The sequence below is a fragment of the Vidua macroura genome, chromosome 19, assembly GCF_024509145.1.
Source record: "Vidua macroura isolate BioBank_ID:100142 chromosome 19, ASM2450914v1, whole genome shotgun sequence".
NCBI classification, from domain to species: Eukaryota; Metazoa; Chordata; class Aves; order Passeriformes; family Viduidae; genus Vidua; species Vidua macroura.
This window is the reverse complement of record NC_071589.1, coordinates 6,399,336-6,413,728: the sequence shown is the minus strand read 5'-3', so window position 1 is coordinate 6,413,728 and position 14,393 is coordinate 6,399,336. Positions and strand designations below refer to the sequence as shown.

Sequence of the window (14,393 nt, the reverse complement as noted above, 5' to 3'; positions counted from 1 at the left end):
CCCTCAAAAAATCCCCAAAATTCCACAAAATTCCCCAAAATTCCCCCCCAAAAATACCCAAGAATTCCCCCAAAATTCCTCCCAAAAAATTCCCCCAAAATATTCCCCCCAAAATTCCCCCAAAAATCCCCCAAAATCTCCCCAAAACCCCCCAGAAAATCCTCAGAAAATCCCCAAACTTCCCCAAAATATCCCCAAAATTACAAAAAATCCCCAACATTCCCCAAATTAACCCCAACTTCCCCCAGATCCGCTGCCCCCCGCGTTTGAGCGCCCCCTACCGGCCGGGAGGACCTCGGGCAGCGCATCCGACACCAGCGGCCACTGGGGGGTGCCAAACAAAACAAGTTTGGACCAGTTTGAACCAGTTTGGAACCTCCCACTTCCCTCCCAGTATAAACCAGTAACAGCCAAGCCCCTCCCAGTGTCCTCCCAGTATAAACCAGTTGAAACCCCTTGAAACCAGTTAAAAGCACTGTAAACCAGTATAAACCAGTATAAACCAGTATAAACCAGTATAAACCAGTATAAACCGGTATAAGCCAATAACCCGAAACCCCCTCCCCCAACCCTTCCCAAACCCCTCCCAATCCCATCCCATTATAAACCAGTAACACCCCAGTAAGCCCAGACCCCAAACCGGTATAAACCAGTATAAACCAGTATAAACCAGTATAAACCACTATAAACCAATATAAACCAGTACATGGGGGCACCACAGGAACTGGGGGTCCGTCAGCAGCTCCAGCTCCGTCAACTTCCAGGTCACGAGGCCGAAGGTTTCGGGGTCAAGGCAGCGCCGGAGCTGCTCCCAGTATAAACCAGTATAAACCAGTAAGGTAAAAAACCCAACCCAGTAAGGCAAAAAGCCCAAACCAGTATAAACCAGTATAAACCAGTATAAACCAGTGTTCTGGTTTGAAAGCAAATCCAGTGAGAGACTCCAAGTCAGAAATACAATTTATTGGGGAAAGGGAAAAAAAAAACAAAAAAACAACAACAAAAAAAAAAAACCAAAAAAAAACCCCCAAAAAAACCAAAAAAAATACACGCAATGATACAAAAGGAAGACCACTGGCAAAGTCAGAATACAACCTGACACCCGCTTTGGCCCGTGTGCTGGTAGCAGTCCAAATTGGAGTGGCTGCAGTCCTCTTGGAGTGGCAGATGTGGTTGCTGTGTCTTCTCGGAAACCTGTGGAAAGGCTGCCTTTCTGTCTAGAAATTCCTGGATTTATCCAGGTGGGAATGCCTAGCTTCTCCCCCTTGTGGAGCATCTCACAATGGGCTGATGTTATTCTGAGTCACGAGGTGTGTCCTTAATCACCTGTTCAACAGAACTGGCTCCTGGAGAGTGTTACCTCTGAGTCATGCAGCAAGACATTGATGGGCCTATTAACAGGAGATAAGGAAAACTGTCCAGATGCAACTGCTACTCGGATGGTAATAGGAAACATCTTGGTGCTCAGCCTCGGACCTTATCCACCCCTTTTCCTATTTCCATCTGCATCATGATGAAACCTTACACATAGTTCTCCCTGAAGACTAAGTTTCCTTGTGGTACACAACGGGTTTCCCCATCCTTCTGCATTACCCACTAAGTATAACCGGGTCTTTGAGCAAAAACAATCCCACGGATGTGTTTGTCTTTGCCTGGGGTGGGATTAATCCAAACAGTCTTTCTTAAAATACCTTTCATATGTACCACAGGGACTTTATCTCCATCCACTGTGTGCAAGGGTTCAGATTGGGCAGGACCAGCTCGATTGATGGACCCTCGGGTGTTGACCATCCAGGTAGCTTTTGCCAAGTTCAATTCCCAATTCCTGAAGTTTCCCCCACCGAGTGCCTTCAGGGTGGTCTTAAGCAGTCCATTGCATTGTTCAACTTTCCCAGCAGCTGGTGCATGATAGGGGATATGATATATCCACTCAATGCCATGTTCTCTGGCCCAGGTGTTGATAAAGCTGTTCTTGAAATGGGTCCCATTGTCCGACTCAATTCTCTCAGGGGTGCCGTGTCTCCACAAGACCTGCTTTTCTAGGCCTAAGATGGTGTTCCGGGCAGTGGCATGAGGCACAGGGTAGGTTTCCAACCATCCTGTGGTTGCTTCCACCATGGTCAGTACATAGTGCTTGCCTTGGCGGGTTTGGGGAAGCATGATATAGTCAATTTGCCAGGCTTCCCCATACCTGTATTTCAGCCATCGCCCACCATACCATAGAGGCTTCATCCGCTTGGCCTGTTTGCAGCGCAGGTCTCGCAGTCGTGTATGACCTGTGAGATGTTGTCTATAGTAAGGTCCACCCCTTGGTCGCAGGCCCATCGGTATGTTGCGTCTCTCCCCTGATGACCAGAAGCATCATGGGCCCAACGAGCTAGGAATAATTATCCCTTATGCTGCCAATCTAGGTCTACTTGTGATATTTTCACCTTGGCAGCTCGGTCTACCTGTTCGTTGTTGTGATGCTCTTCAGTAGCCCGACTCTTGGGTATGTGTGCATCCACGTGTCGGATCTTCACGGTCAGCTTCTCTACTCAGGTGGCAATGTCCTGCCAGATCTCGGCGGCCCAGATGGGTTTCCCTCTGTGCTGCCAGTTGGCCTTTTTCCAGCGACTCAGCCATCCCCACAGAGCATTAGCTACCATCCATGAGTTGGTGTAGAGATAGAGCCTCGGCCACTGCCAAGCCATGGGGGGCTTGTAGCCACTCGGCAGGAAGCTCAGATAGCTGGTACATCTGAGGGTCCACTAGAAGAATGGGAGGGACACTCGGGCTGCTGAAATCCTGCTCATTTATTGAAGGGTCGCAGAAGGGGCAGACAGGGAGACAACGAAGCAGAAGGGAGGCAGATTCCGAGAGCCCCGAGGGGCGGGGTGAGGGATCTTTTAACTGTATAAGGGTAGGAGGGTTTAGCATATGAGGGAACAATCGGGAGAAGGCTAAAGGGAGGGGAAATATAACATTAACCAGTGGGGAAAAGGGAAAGGAGTGTTCTTAGTGGAAGAACCAAAGGGAAAACGTGGAACAGAGAAGATTCTAGGCTAAGGGGCAGACTTGAACAATAACTGACAGGACAGGGGGAGGGTACAATTCTCTTCCAAAAGGGGGTGGAGAACTCATACAACTGCTGTTTCCCATGGCAACCCTAGACTGCCTTCCCCAGCCCCTCCTCCTACAGGCCACTTCTCTCCCTCAGCAATATCCAAAGCCAGCTGGACAGCTTTAAGCTCTGCAAGCTGACTCGATCCACCTTGTCCCTCAGTAGCTTGTGCCACTTGTCGTGTGGGGCTCCACACTGCAGCTTTCCATTTCCGACTAGTGCCTATCATTCAGCAGGAGCCATCCGTAAAAAGGGCATATTGTCTTTCAGTTTCCGGTAGCTCATTATATGGTGGGGGCCTCTTCGGCACATGCCACTTGCTCCTCTTCTTCAGAAGACAATTGAAAAGTCTCCCCCTCAGGCCCGTTTGTTATAATTTCCAGAATCCCAGGACGATTCGGATTTCCAATACGGGCGTGCTGAGTGATGAGGGCAATCCATTTACTCCATGTGGTGTCTGTGGCATGATGTGCGGAAGGAACCTTTCCTTTAAACATCTACCCCAGCACTGGTAGCCAGGGTGCCAGAAGCAGCTGCGTTTCGGTGCCAATTACTTCTGAAGTAGCTTGAACTCCTTCATAGGCAGCCAAGATTTCCTTCTCTGTGGGAGTGTAGTTTGCTTCAGAGCCTTTGTAGCTCCGGCTCCAGAATCCCAGTGGTCGACCCCGAGTCTCCTCAGGCACCTTCTGCCAAAGGCTCCAGGGCAGACCACGGTTCCTGGCTGCAGAGTCGAGCACATTCTTTACCTCTGGTCCCGTCCTGACTGGGCCAAGGGCTACTGCATGAGCTATTTCCTGCTTAATCTGGGTGAAAGCTTGTTGCTGCTCAGGGCCCCAGTGGAAATCATTCTTCTTGCGGGTGACCAGGTAGAGAGGGCTCACAATCTGGCTATACTCGGGAATGTGCATCCTCCAAAAGCCTATGGCACTTAGGAAAGCTTGTGTCTCCTTCTTGTTGGTAGGTGGAGACATAGCGGTGATCTTGTTGATTACTTCTGTCGGGATCTGACGACGTCCATCTTGCTACTTGACTCCTAGAAACTGAATTTCTTGAGCTGGTCCCTTAACCTTGCTTCGCTTAATGGCAAAACCAGCTTTTAGCAGAATCTGGATAATTTTTTCTCCTTTTTTGAAGACTTCCCCTGCTGTGCTCCCCCACACAATGATGTCATCAATATACTGTAGATGTTCAGGAGCCTCATTCTTTTCCAGTGCAGCCTGGATCAGTCCATGGCAGATGGTGGGACTGTGCTTCCACCCCTGGAGCAGTCGGTTCCAGGTGTACTGCACTCCCTTCTAGGTGAAGGCAAACTGAGGTCTGCATTCTGCTGCCAAAGGAATGGAGAAGAAGGCGTTCGCAGTATCGATGGTTGCATACCACTTTGCTGCCTTGGACTCCAGCTCATACTGAAGCTCCAACATGTCTGGCACGGCAGCGCTCAGTGGTGGTGTGACCTCATTCAGGCCACAGTAATCCACCGTCAGTCTCCATTCCCCACTGGACTTGTGCACCGGCCATATAGGGCTGTTGAAAGGTGAATGGGCCTTGCTGACCACCCCTTGGCTCTTGAGTTTACGAATCATCTCATGGATGGGGATCACAGAGTCTCTGCTGGTACAATATTGCCGACAGTGTACTGTTGCTGTGGCAATTGGTACATGTTGTTCTTCAACTTTCAGCAGTCCCACAGCAGAGGGGTCGTCTGAGAGACCGGGCAAAGTATTCAGCTTTCTGATGTCTTCTGCCTCTACAGCAGCTATTCCAAAAGCCCAGCGATGTCTTTTTGGGTCTTTGAAATATCCATTTCTGAGATAGTCTATGCCAAGGATGCATGTGGCCTCTGGGCCAGTCATGATGGGGTGTTTCTGCCACCCATTCCCAGTTAAACTCACTTCAGCCTCTAATACAGTAAGCTGCTGGGATCCTCCTGTTACCCCAGAAATAGAAATGGATTCTGCTCCTACATATCTTGATGGCATCAGGGTACATTGGGCACCGGTGTCAACCAAATCTGTATATTTTTGTGGTTCAGACGTGCCAGGCCATCGAATCCACACAGTCCAATAGATCCGATTGTCCCTGTCCTCTACCTGGCTAGAGGCAGGGCCCCTCTATTCCTGGTCATGGTACATGTTGCTCTCTTCATGTAAATAGGTTTTTGAGGTTCCTTCAAGAGGATCAGTTATATCATCATTCCTATATTGTCTGGAATTCTATGTGTGAAAGACTGGAGCAGCATTGACTCTAGATGAGCTTTTTGTGTTAGGTGTTCTTTTTAGTTCACGTAGCCGGGCTGCTAAGGGAGAGGTGGGTTTTCCATCCCACTTCCTCATGTCTTCTCCATGCTCCTGAAGAAAAAACTAGAGGTTTCCTCGTGGAGTGTATCCTTTCTCCTTGGCTTGGGAACGCTGGCTCCTAATGGCAGAGACTCTTGTTGGTTCTGGTGAAATATGGTAGACTTCTTCCTTAAGTTCCTTTTTTAGTTTCTGATGACTCTCTTCAATCAAGTCCCGGACTTGCTCAGCCAACCTTGTTTCCACAGACGAGACATGGGTACGAAATGGGGCGGTGACAGTATCCTCGTAAATTCTTAATTTATTGGCTAAGATGCCTACCCTGTCCTCGCCTTCCCTCCACTGCAGTGTTGCCAGGTAACGGGAGTACATCTCTGGTCCGAGCCATGCAAATCTCAACCACATTTGCGATGTGCACTGGACACAGTCTGGACTCTTAGGAAATCTCTCGTCTTCTGAGAAAATTTTCTCCAACACAGCCAATTCCCTCAGGCATCGGATATCTTGTTCCATGGTGTTCCATTTTCCTTGGTGCACCTGGAGGTCTTCTTTACAAAGGTATCTGTCCCTCACACTTGCAAGCAGTTGCCGCCAGAGGCTGAGAGTTTCTTGGGTTCTCCCGATCCCCTGGTCAATGACCACATCCTGGGACAGTGATCCCAGTTGCCTGGCCTCACTTCCATCCAGAATGGTGTCATTGGCTGCAGCATCCCAGATGTGGAGCAGCCAGGTCAGGATGGATTCATTTGTCTGGCGGGTGAATTCCCTCTGCAGGTCACGCAGCTCACCCAGCGATAGAGAGCGAGTGATGATCTCTGGTTCTGTCTCTTCCGCTGGGTACAAAGGTCTTGCAGCGTCCTCATCAGTCACTATGCGGACTGATTTGCTCCTTGATTTCTTCTTCTGAACGGGGGCAACTACTATTGGTTCAGGCTGCTCTGGTTTGGTGATGGTTTGTGTGGAGATGCTAATGGCGCTTTCGGTCCCCTCCTCCTCTGTGTCGGTCTGTGTAGGCATAGACACCCTTGCTTTGCTTTTGGTTTCCTCCTCCGTGACAGTCTGCATAGACACGGACACTGTTGTTTTGCTTTTGCTTCCTTCCTCCTCTGTGACAGTCTGCGTCGACATGGATGCTGTTGTGGCATTTTGTACGGACACTGCTGCTTTGCTCCTAGTTTCTTCTTCCTCAAGAAGACGCTGCATCACACTATGTATGTTTTGCTGCATCACACAATGTAGTGTTTTTTTTCTAAGCATGTTGCAGACTGTGCAGAGAAGACAAAGCAGAACTAACAACAACATTATGCTGTCCTTGGCATCTAGAGGGAACTTAACATTTTCAAAAACTGCTGTGTCAAGCCTGAAAGGTTGGAAAAAATCAATCTTTACCCCTCCCCCCAGGGGCTGGGTGTGGTTGCCGAGGCCTCAGATGTAGCAGCCTAGATTGGGACAAGCAAACAGAATTGAGTACATATTCCAAATCATGTTCATTGCCTCGGAGGTTATAATGCAACAGACATAATAGATCAATAAAGCAATTCTCATACCATACTCTGGTTTACACATGAGCATTACAACTGCCAGATAATTCCCCACGTTTGGGAAAATATAGAAAGCTAGGTATAAGACCCAAAAAAGCATGTTAAGCATCATAATGAATAGGTCCCTCTACAATACAAAATTGTAATTCTGACTTCTCTCAGTACCTTCTTGCCCCACGTTGGGTGCCAAAAATATGTTCTGGTTTGAAAGCAAAACCAGTGAGAGACTCCAAGTCAGAAATACAATTTATTGGGAAAAGGGAAAAAAAAAACAAAAAAACAACAACAAAAAAAAAACCAAACCAAAAAATACACGCAATGATACAAAAGGAAGACCACTGGCAAAGTCAGAATACAACCTGACACCCGCTTTGGCCCGTGTGCTGGTAGCAGTCCAAATTGGAGTGGCTGCAGTCCTCTTGGAGTGGCAGATGTGGTTGCTGTGTCTTCTCGGAAACCTGTGGAAAGGCTGCCTTTCTGTCTAGAAATTCCTGGATTTATCCAGGTGGGAATGCCTAGCTTCTCCCCCTTGTGGAGCATCTCACAATGGGCTGATGTTATTCTGAGTCACGAGGTGTGTCCTTAATCACCTGTTCAACAGAACTGGCTCCTGGAGAGTGTTACCTCTGAGTCATGCAGCAAGACATTGATGGGCCTATTAACAGGAGATAAGGAAAACTGTCCAGATGCAACTGCTACTCGGATGGTAATAGGAAACATCTTGGTGCTCAGCCTCAGACAACCAGTATAAACCAGTATAAGCCAGTATAAACCAGTAAGGTGGAACATCAAACTGGGGGCTCCCAATGAGTTCTAAAGGGTTCCAGGAGCTCCCAGTATAAACCAGTAAGGAAAAAAGCCCAAACCGGCATAAACCAGTATAAGCCAGTATAAACCAGTATAAACCAGTAACCCCATATCTGAATGTAACCCTTTTTTAATCCTTGAATTCCCTCCCAGTTCGTCCCAGTTTGCCCCAGTGCCCTCCCAGTATAAACCAGTACAAACCAGTGCCCTGCAGTGCCCTCCCAGTATAAACCAGTACAAGCCAGTACAAACCAGTATAAAACCATCCCAATTTCTCCCATTTTTAAGCCTTTAACTCCCTCCCACTTCATCCCAGTTTCTTCCAACCCCCTTCCAGTTCATCCCAGTCCCCTCCCAGTGCCCCCCACCCCCCTCCCAGTGTAAACCAGTATAAACCAGTGCCCTCCCAGAGCCCTCCCAGAGCCCTCCCAGTATAAACCAGTAACTCCAAATCCCTATTTTCCCCATTTCCCCCTATTTTTCTCCAATTTTTAACCCTTTAACTCCCTCCTGGTGCCCTCAAATCCCTCCCAGTCGTGTCCCAGTAACCTCCCAGTGCCCTCCCAGTATAAACCAGTACAATCCAGTAACTCCAAATCTCCATTTTCCCCATTTTTCTCTCTTTTTCTCCCATTTTTAACTCTTTAACTCCCTCCCAGTACCCCCAAACCCCTCCCAATCCACCCCAACCCCTCCCAGTGCCCCCCAGTGTCCTCCCAGTATAAACCAGTATAAACCAGTACCAAACCAGTACAAACCAAAATGCCCCTTTTCCCCCTTTTTCCTGCCTTTTCCCTCCCCTTTTAACCCTTTAACTCCTTCCCAGTACCCCCAAACCCCTCCCAATCTACCCCCAACCCCTCCCAGCGCCCACCCAGCGCCCTCCCAGTATAAACCAGTATAAACCAGTACCGCGGGCTCCAGCGTGGACCAGTACCAGAGGTGCTGGGTGTCTTTGCGCAGGTCAGGACTGCGGCAGCTGGGGCAGCCCAGGGCGCCCACCCCCCTCTCCCTCAGCCCCACTGTGAAGTGCAGCCGGAAGCACTTGGGGCACACTGGGCACGAGTAGCGCAGCAGCCACTGCATTTGCACCAGTACAAACCAGTATAAACCAGTAAAGAACTGGTTTCATCCCAGTTTGATCCCAGTTCATTGGGGTTAATGGTGCTGCTGCCCCAGTGGTCACCGAGGGAACTGCAACAACTAAAACATCAAACCGGTTCATCCCAGTAGCTCCCAGTTGGTCCCAGTTCATCCCAGTAAGCCCCCAGTAGTTCCACACCAGTATAAACCAGTAAGGATCTGGTTTGATCCCAGTTCATTGGGGTTAATGGTGCTGCTGCCCCCAGTGGTCACTGAGGCAATTGCAGCCATTGAAACACCAAACCAGTATAAACCAGTTCATCCCAGTTCACCCAGTAAGCCCCAGTAACTCCCCATATTTTATCCTAGTCCCCTCCCAGTATAAACCAGTAACCCCAAATCCCCATTCTCCCTCCTTCTCCTCCATTTTTAAGCCTTTAACTCCCTCCCAGTCCCTCCCAGTTCCCTCCCAGTCCAAACCAGTATATACCAGTCCAAACCAGTGCTCACCAGTTGGCACGGCAGTCCCCAGCCGCAGACGGCGCACTCGCCTGCGCAGGACAGCCCGGTTGGGGCAGGACCACATGGCCTCCACCAGTTCAACCAGTAAGGGCTCCTTACTGGGAGCCACCAGCAACCCCAGTCCCAGTTCCCAGCCCAAACTGGCCACCAGTAATGCCTGGCCCCAGCTGGCTACAGGGCAAGTGGCCAAAATCTGATGGATGAGGGCCTGGGGGGAGAGAAACCAGTATAAACCAGTAAGGAAAAAAAATGAAACCAGTAAGAGAAACCACAAAACCAGTAAGAACCAGTAAGCCCAAATCCCCTCTCAGTGAGCCCAAATCCCCTCCCAGTTCATCCCAGTTCATTCCAGTAGCCAAACCAGTATAAACCAGTAGCAAAACAAAACCAGTAAGGAAAACCACAAAATCAGTATGGTCCAGTGAGCCCCAATGCACTCCCAGTTCATCCCCGTCCCTCCCAGAACAAACCAGTATAAACCAGTAACCCCAAAACCCCCTTCCAGTCCCTCCCAGTAACCTCCCAGTACAAACCAGTGATCGCCCAGTATAAACCAGTATGGCCCAGTCCCCTCACAGTCCTTCCCAGTACAAACCAGTACAAACAAACCAGTAACCCCCAAACACCCAGTTCATCCCAGTAACCCCAAACCCCCTCCCAGTCCCTCCCAGTACAAACCAGTACAAACCAGTGCAAACCAGTAACCCCAAACCCCCTCCCAGTCTCTCCCAGTCCCTCCCAGTACAACCCCAAAGCCCCTCCCAGTCCCTCCCAGTACAAACCAGTAACCCCAAACCCCCTCCCAGTCCCTCCCAGTACAAACCAGTAACCCCAAACCACCTCCCACTCCCTCCCAGTACAAACCAGTTACCTGCTGGTCGGGCTGATTGAAGTCCAGCCCGGGCTCCACCCCCTGCTGCTGAAATGAGCGGAAGGGGCGGAGCCGCAGCTGCTGCAGCTTGCACAGCGCCCCCTAGTGGCTACCCTACTGCCACTGCAGTGCAGCTGCCGCGGGGCCAGGCTCAGGGAAACCGAGGCTGGACAGGAGCTGCAGCTGTACCAGTACAAACCAGTTCAGACCAGTCTGGACTGGTTTGGACTGGTTTGGACTGGTTTGAATGCGTTGGAACCAGTATAAACCGGTCCAAACCAGTAAAAGTCACCAAAATTGCCACTTTTTAAACAAAAACTTGCATAATTTGCATCTTCTTGGACCAGTATAAACCAGTTTGGACCAGTATAAACCAGTTTGGACCAGCTCGGACCAACACGGACTGGTTTAGACTGTTTTGGACTGGTTTGAATGGGTTGGAACCAGTAAAAACCAGTAAAAATGAGTAAAAGTCACCAAAATCGCCGCTTTTTAAACAAAAATTTGCCTAATTTGCATCTTCGTGGACCAGTACAAACCAGTTTGAACCAGCTCGGACCAATACAAATTGGTTTGGACTGGTTTGGATTGGTTTGAACCAGTCAAAAGCAGTCAAAACCAGCAAAATTTACCAAAATCCCCACTTTTTAGACCAAAATCTGACTGATTTCCACCTTCTTGGACCAGTATCAACTGGTTTAAACCAGTTTGGACTAGTACAAACCGGTCTGAACCAATTTGGACCAGTACAGGCCAGTTTGGACCAATTTGGTTTGGCTTGAACCAGAATAAACCAGTACAAACCAGTCAAAACCCCGTTAAGCCCCACCCCTGCCCTTATATGGCACTTTTAGCCCCTCCCACTCTTTAAGCCCCACCCACACTCCAATTCACCCCAAAGCCAAAGCCCCACCCCCAAATGTTGAAGCTCCGCCCCTTTTCCCGCCATTTTGGACCCAACTTCCACCATTTTGGACCCAATTTCCACCATTTTAGATCCAAATTCTGCCATTTTGGACCCAATTTCCACCATTTTGGACCCAAATTCTGCAATTTTTACCCCAAATATTTAATCCCCACCCCCAGTTCCCACCATTCCCAACCCAACCTCCAAGCCCCGTCCCCTCTCACCTGCTGCTTCCTCTGGCCAATCAGAATGCAGTGGGTGTGGTCAAGCTGCCCCTCCCCCTCCAGCCATGCCCCAGAAGCTTCGGCCAGTGAGAAGAGCCCTAGGGAGGCCCCACCCCCTTTTTCTTCAGACCCCGCCCCCAGGAGGGCCTTGAGGACCCCTCCAAGGCAGCTCCGGAAGTGCTGGATTTGGGATTCAGGGTCGGGGGTGGAGCCAGAAGGTTCAGGAAAATGAGAAAAGGGGGCGGGGCCAAGAGCTTCTGGCGGGGAGGCCCTGGGATTCGGCGACCTGGAGGGGAGGGGAGAGAAAATTCCGGAAAAAAATCCAGAAAAAATCTGCAAAAACTTCCACAAAAATCCCCAAATTGACTGAAATTCCTGCAAAATTTTGTGTATTTCAAGAAAAAGGAAAAAGTTTCACCAATATTTCTACGAAAATGCCGAAATCCATGAAAAATTCTAAAACTTTTATAAAATCCCAGAAAATTCCCCCCCAATATCCTTAAATCCATCAACTTTTCTCAAAAAAAATTCCCCAAATTCAGCAAAATTTCCCACAAAAATCCTCAAATCCATGAAAGTTTTTTTAATTTCTGAAAATCTTTCAAAATTCCTCCAAAAATCACTGAAATCCATCCATTTTCCGCCCAAAATCCCCAAACTCTGCAAAATTTCCTACAGAAGTCCCAAAAATTTCCCAAATTTTCCCCAAAAAAACCCAAATCCAGCAAAATCTCCCCCAAAAATTCTGAAAGGTCCCACAAAGATCACCAGACAAAATAAAATGGAACAGAACCTCCCAAATTCAAGATTTTTTTTAAATTTTCAAAATCCAGAAAAATTTCACCTAGAAATTCTTAAATCCACCGAATTTTCCCCAAAAAATTCCCAAGTTCAGCAAAATTTCCCTAAAAAATACTCAAATCCTTAAGTTTTTTTTAAATTTTCCAAATCCAGAAAACTTTCCCCAAAAAAATTCTCAAATCCAGCACAATCTCCCAGAAAAATTCAGAAAATTCTCAGAGAAATCACCAAATCAAGAAACTTTGAACAAAAATCCCCAAATCTATTAAAATCTCTTAAATTTCCCAAATCCAGAAAAATTCCCTAAAAAAACAATCAAGTCCATCAAATTTTCTCAAAAAAAACTGAAGAAACCAAAGCTTTCCACAAAAAATCCAAAAATTTCCCCAAATTTTCCCCAAAAATGCCTAAATTCAGCAGAATCACCCAGAAAAATCCCAAAATCTCCCACAAAAATCCTCAAATCAAAAATACCTGAACAAAAATCCACAAATCCATTAGAAGTCTTAAAAATTTCACAAAATCCAGAAAAATTCCCCCAAAATAACCTCAAATCATTCAAATTTTCCCCCCCAAAAAACCCAAATAAATCAAAAATTACCACAAAAATACCCAGATTTACCCAAATTTTCCCAAACATCCTCAAATTCAACCAAATTTCTGACAAAAATCCTCAATTCCATGTTTTTTTTTAAACTTTCCCAAAATCCTGCAAAATTCCTCTAAAAATCTCTCAAAACCACCAGCTTTTCCCCAAAAATGCCCAAATTCACCCAAATTTTCCCCCAAAATCCCCAACATTTCCCCAATTTCCCCTCAGATCCCTCCCAAAATTCCCCAAAATTTCCCAAAAAATTCCAAAAAAAACCCCAAAATCTCTAAAATTTTCCAATTTCCCGTCAAAATTTCCTCACCCTCACGAGCGCCACAAGGCGGCGCCCGTCCTCCAGCAGCTTCCTCTGCCGCAAAACATCACGGGAAGGGGCGAGGCCTGCCCGGAAGTCACGCCAGCACACCCGGAAGTGGGATTGGCAACACCGCGACCAAATTCCCGGCACCGGAAGTGGAGTTCTCAACCCCGGAATTCGAATCTCCGAAACCGGAGGTGGGCTTTTCCACACCGGAAGTGGGCTTGCTGGCACCGAAAGGTGTTTGCTGGCACCGGCAGTTGAGTTTTCCACACCGGATATCACCATATCAGAACCGGAAGTTGGTTTATCAACAGCGGAAGTCACCGGAAGTCACCACACAGAACTGAATGTTCCACCAGTGGAAAGGCTGGGGTCAGAACCGGAAGTGACCTCCCCAAACCCGGAAGTGGCAGAAAACCCACTGGCCACTCCGGGTGTGACATCACCGGAAGGGGCGTGGCATGCGACAAGCATTTCAGAAAAGGGGGCATGGCCTTGATTCAGGGAGGTCCAGCGGGGGCAGGGCCAGAACTGGGAAGGGGTGGGGCTTGGCTGCAACACAAAATGGAGCTGAGAGCCCAAAATTCCCTTTTTTTGCCCCAAAATTCCCATTTTTTCCCCCTGTATTCCCATTTTTTCCTACAAAAATCCCCATTTTTCAGGAATATCCCCCTTTTTCCCCCAAAAATCCCCACTGTTTCCCAAATTCCCATTTTCACCCAAAATTCCCATTTGTTCCCCCAAAATCTCAGTTTGTTCACCCAAAATCCCAATTTTTCCCCCCAAGAAACTCCATTTTTCCCCCCAAAATCCTAATTTTCCCTCTAAAAATTTCCATTTTTACTTTAAAAATCCTTGTTTTTTTCCTCAGTATTCCCACTTTTTCCCTAAAAAATTCAATTCTTCCCCCAAATCCCCATTTTTTCTCAAAATATTCTATTTTTTTCATTAAAATCATTATATTTCCCCCAAAATTCAAATTTTTCCTTTAGAAAGCACCATTTTCCCAAAAAAATCCCCATTTTCCATTCAAAATTTCAGTTTTTCCCCCCAAATCCCCTTTTTTTTCATGGAAAATCTCCATTTTTTCCCAAATCCCCACTTTTTTCCCCCAAAATCCCCATTTTTCCATGCAAAATACACATTTTACCTTTAAAAATCTCAATTTTTAATGGAAAATCCCCATTTTCCTCCAAAATCCCCATTTTCCCCGCCAAATTCCTAATTTTTTCCTAAAATCCCCATTTTCCCCACCAATATCCCCATTTTTCCCCCCCAAAATGTCAATTTTTCCCCCCCAAAAAATCCCCATTTTTTCTTTAAAAATCC

The 14,393-nt window shown here is 47.6% G+C and overlaps 1 protein-coding gene across 1 annotated transcript; it reads right to left on the bottom strand.

Annotated features, from left to right (window-relative positions):
• Nucleotides 1-639: 639 nt before the first annotated feature.
• LOC128816744 (E3 ubiquitin-protein ligase RNF31-like) lies at nucleotides 640-9,020 on the bottom strand. The gene is made up of 2 exons (XM_053994637.1): nucleotides 8,658-9,020; nucleotides 640-805 (listed from the first exon to the last, which is right to left on the bottom strand). Exons 1-2 carry the CDS (start codon nucleotides 8,829-8,831, stop codon nucleotides 683-685), a joined length of 297 nt encoding a protein of 98 aa, XP_053850612.1. The 5' UTR covers nucleotides 8,832-9,020; the 3' UTR covers nucleotides 640-682.
• Between the last annotated feature and the right edge of the window lie 5,373 nt (nucleotides 9,021-14,393).